The sequence below is a fragment of the Emiliania huxleyi genome (genome assembly GCF_000372725.1).
Source record: "Emiliania huxleyi CCMP1516 unplaced genomic scaffold EMIHUscaffold_1021, whole genome shotgun sequence".
Taxonomy (NCBI): domain Eukaryota; phylum Haptophyta; order Isochrysidales; family Noelaerhabdaceae; genus Emiliania; species Emiliania huxleyi.
In genome coordinates, this window is record NW_005202298.1 from 1 (window position 1) to 3,781 (window position 3,781).

General features: G+C 66.0%; 1 protein-coding gene across 1 annotated transcript; it reads left to right on the forward strand.

The window, feature by feature from the left end:
* Positions 1 to 148: 148 nt before the first annotated feature.
* EMIHUDRAFT_250995 (hypothetical protein) lies at positions 149 to 2,023 on the forward strand (the record flags this gene model as incomplete). Its single annotated transcript, XM_005793184.1, has 7 exons — positions 149 to 175; positions 254 to 342; positions 407 to 581; positions 1,314 to 1,350; positions 1,529 to 1,687; positions 1,813 to 1,957; positions 1,981 to 2,023. The coding sequence occupies 7 exons, from the start codon at positions 149 to 151 to the stop codon at positions 2,021 to 2,023; spliced, it is 675 nt and encodes a 224-aa protein (XP_005793241.1).
* Between the last annotated feature and the right edge of the window lie 1,758 nt (positions 2,024 to 3,781).

The following is a 3,781-nucleotide window of genomic DNA, read 5'->3' on the forward strand; positions in this document are numbered from 1 at the left end:
AAGCTCTGGCGCTGCCTGCGCTGGCGCTGCCTCAGCTGCCTCCGCTGCCGCCGCTGCGGAGGCGGGAGCGGTGGCGGCAGCGGCGGCCCCGTCGGCGTTTGTGGGGCCGACGGGTTCGGGGGTGGGCTCGGCATTTGCGGCGGGGAGCATGGGGGCAGTTTTCGCGCCGAGAGAGGTTGCCGAGAGAGGTTGCCGAGAGAGAGATGGCCGAGAGGGTGAGGCTCGGGCCAGCCGTGCTCAGACCTGCAAGTAGGCGCCGCGCTATGTCTCTCGCTTCGTCTGCCGCTACAATGGGTGCGGCAAGGACTACGTGTCGATGGACGGCGTGCGTGCCCACTGCAGGTACAGCGGCGGGGCCCAGCACCCCCCCCCCCCTCCAGACCGCCTCCCTCCACCTCACGCGCAGGAAGGAGCACCCGGCCTGGCTGAACAGCCTTCCTGCCCGCAAGCCGTCCCTCTTCTGCGAGCAGAAGCAGGTCGAGATCGATATTGCGACCTCCACCGCCGCCGACTCGATGGCGCCGGTCCCAGACGAGTATCTGCACGAGGGCGAGGGCGGCGCACTCTTCGTCAAGTTCAAGGTCTCCAACCGCACACTCGTGCCCCTCGCGCGGTTGGAGGGCGTGGCACGGCTCGCCCTTCCGGCCTGGACGTCCTCTGGCGCCTCGAGCACGTTGCAGTACACGGGCGCGCCATCCCTGGCGACGGCGATGCGGGAGGCGACGGAAGAGCCACTGCAGCAGGGGCAGCAGCAGCAGGGGCAGCCGCCGCCGCCAGGGGGGCAGCCAGGGGGGCAGCCAGGGGGGCAGCCAGGGGGGCAGCCAGGGGGGCAGCCAGGGGGGCAGCCAGGGGGGCAGCCGCCGTCGCTTCCGGCGCAGCAACCACCGCCTCAGTCAGCGGAGCGTTCTCAGCCACAGCAGCCCCCTGAGACTGGTGGTCCGAGCCAGCAGCCGCTTCAAACGGCGCAAGCGCAAGCGCAGCCGCCGCCCGCCGCACGGTTCGCGCCGCCGCAGCAGCTTCCTACCAGCCAGGCGCAAGACCGGCCAGCACAGCCGCAGTCAACACAGCCGCCGCGGCCTCAGCTGCCGACGCCAGCACCGCGGAAGTTTTCGCCACAGCAGCGGGCGCCAGTGCCGCTACCACAGCAGCAGTTACTGCAGCCGCTGGGGGCTCCCTACCCGACGGCCGCGGCGGAGCCCGGGGTGGTGGCGCAGGAGGGATCTGCTCGAGGGTTCCCTCATTAGGGGCAGCCGCCTTGGGCCCACGCCTTGCCCGGGGGGGGCCATCCTGCCTGGCAGACCGCCCACCCGCAGGTGGTGCAACAGATGGTCCCCCCCGGGATGCCCCCAGGTGCCCCCCCCGCGAACGCTGAAATCTCCACACAGCAGGGGCAAACGGGGCCCGCACCTTACAATCCCCCCCCCCCCCCCGCGCGCGCGCCCCGCCCTTGCTCCCTCCCTCTCGCCTCCCTCTCTGCCTTCTCTCGCTCCCCGACCTCCCTTGCAACCCCAGTCACCCCTCCACGCAGGCATGCTGCCGATGCAGCTCTTGGTCGCTCAGCAGCTGGGCATGCCCGGGATGGCGCAGCAGCATGTCTTCGTCCCTCCAGGCATGTTGCCGCCACAGCAACTGCAACCTGTCGTGCTGCCGCCTCAGCAGACGCCGACAGGGATGCAGGCCGTCGCGGGTGAGCTCTATCTCGGCCTCATCTCGGCAACCCCTATACCCTGCAGTTTCGCTGATCTCCCTATACCTTGAGACATGCACAGCACATCCTGGCTACACCTCGGCTCAACTGGCTGCCTGTCGCAGGTGGGATCGCGCAGCAGCCGCCGGAGCAGCCGCCGCAGCCGTACACGGGCGCCTCGTACATTGGCATGCTACACGAGGCGCAGGAGACATGGACGGGCATCACAGGCCTACTCCGCCTGCGGGACACAACATCCGATGGGCGGACGTGCGAGGAGCTACGAGATACAGGACAAGTACAACCATGCAGGCGAAGGAGGGCGTACTGACCTAAGAGTCGTACACGGCACAGTAGTGATGACTGTGCTCTTACACGTTACAGTCGTATTTTGGGCGCGATTACATGGCATGATTCTCGATCTCGTGAGATCGTCTTTGCCAAAAAGGAGTCAAACTTTCCTGCGAGACGAGATGGGATCTTGCAGACTCGTTGCCTCATGCCTGCCTAAGCCTAAGAGAGAGGTCGCATTTCTGTCCACAGCTTGCACTGACAATTACAAAAAGTGGGGGCGCGGCCGGGGCAAGGCCAAGGCGCAAGCGGCAACTAGGGCGGAACCGGGAGAAGGGGGACAACCCTGGGACAGGCAACCTCGATACTGCCAAAACACTCGAACTCCACGCGCATCGGATCTCCACACTCCAGAGACCAGACAGGGCCCCTGCGGGTCGCGCCGCCCGCCGGCCTGGCCAGCACAGGCCAGACGCCAGAGCCTACGGTCCCGGCCGGCAGGGCGCGCGGTTGTGGGCTTGTGGCGCGCGCCGCGCGCTGGGCTCGAGCGCCGCAGCGGGAGTGCAGTGAGTGGTGATGGCCCTGAGCCTGGTTCTGGGTCCCCCAGGGTCCGTGTGGGTCCGTGCGGTGACGGCACTTGTGAGTGACGGCCACGCCGGCGGCGGGGGCGGAGGCGGTGGCGGGGGGGGCGGGTATGATGGTGGTACCCTAGCCTACCGGCTACCGCCTAGCCCTGCAGCCTGGGTGCGGCCCCTTCCTGCGAACGCGCATCCCGAGGGCCCAACAGGAGAATCGTGCTTTCAGTGGGGTTGTTTGGTGTTGGGTTGATTGAGTTGGTTGGGGGTTGGGTTGTTCCGCGTGAGGTTGGGTCGTCGGCGCGAAGAGGAGGGTTACACTCTGACCTGTTCCGACCCTGATCCGACCCTGATCCGACCTTATGTGAACACCGACCTGATCCGACCCTGTTAGGTTTGAACAAGGTCGGAACAGGGTCGGATCAGGGTCGGAACAGATGAGCTGCCCCACGTACGGCCCTTTTTCCCGACCTTGTTCCGACTCTGGTCCGACCCTGATCCGACCGTGTTCGGCAGCGTTCGAACACGGTCGGAACAGGGTTGGATCAGGGTCGGAACAGATGAGCTGCCCCACGTACGGCCCTTTTTCCCGACCTTGTTCCGACTCTGGTCCGACCCTGATCCGACCGTGTTCGGCAGCGTTCGAACAGGGTTGGATCATACCATGATCCGACCGCACGGACGGGCACAGCACATACGTGGTGAACTCCGACGATGTTCCGACCGTGATCCGACCTGATCCGACCGGTCGGAACAGGGGTCAGCGGCGGCGGGAGGGAGGGATTTTCCCGACCTTGTTCCGACTCTGGTCCGACCCTGATCCGACCGTGTTCGAAGTGAACACGGTCGGATCAGGTCGGTGTTCGAGAGAGGTCGGATCAGGGTCGGAACAGGTCAGAGTCATACCCTCCATACCCTCTTGCGAAGGGTGAGGTCTCGACCGCCGCCGCTCACGCCAGCGGACGGCCACCATCGGTGTTTTTGGCTTCGCCACCGTCCAAAGCGTGCGCAATGCGCTCGCCGGCATCGAGCGAGCACGCCTGTCCGACGAGCGGCTTGCTGTGTGCACGCTTTCTTGTGGCTCTCGCCGAGAGCGTTTTGCGTCCCGGCGGGTGGGAGAATATGTGTCGTCTGATGTGTCACTGTGTGCGTCACATCGGGCTTGATAACAAGCACGGTCGATCCGCCAAAGCGATACTCTCGATCCTATCACATATTTTCTCTCCAC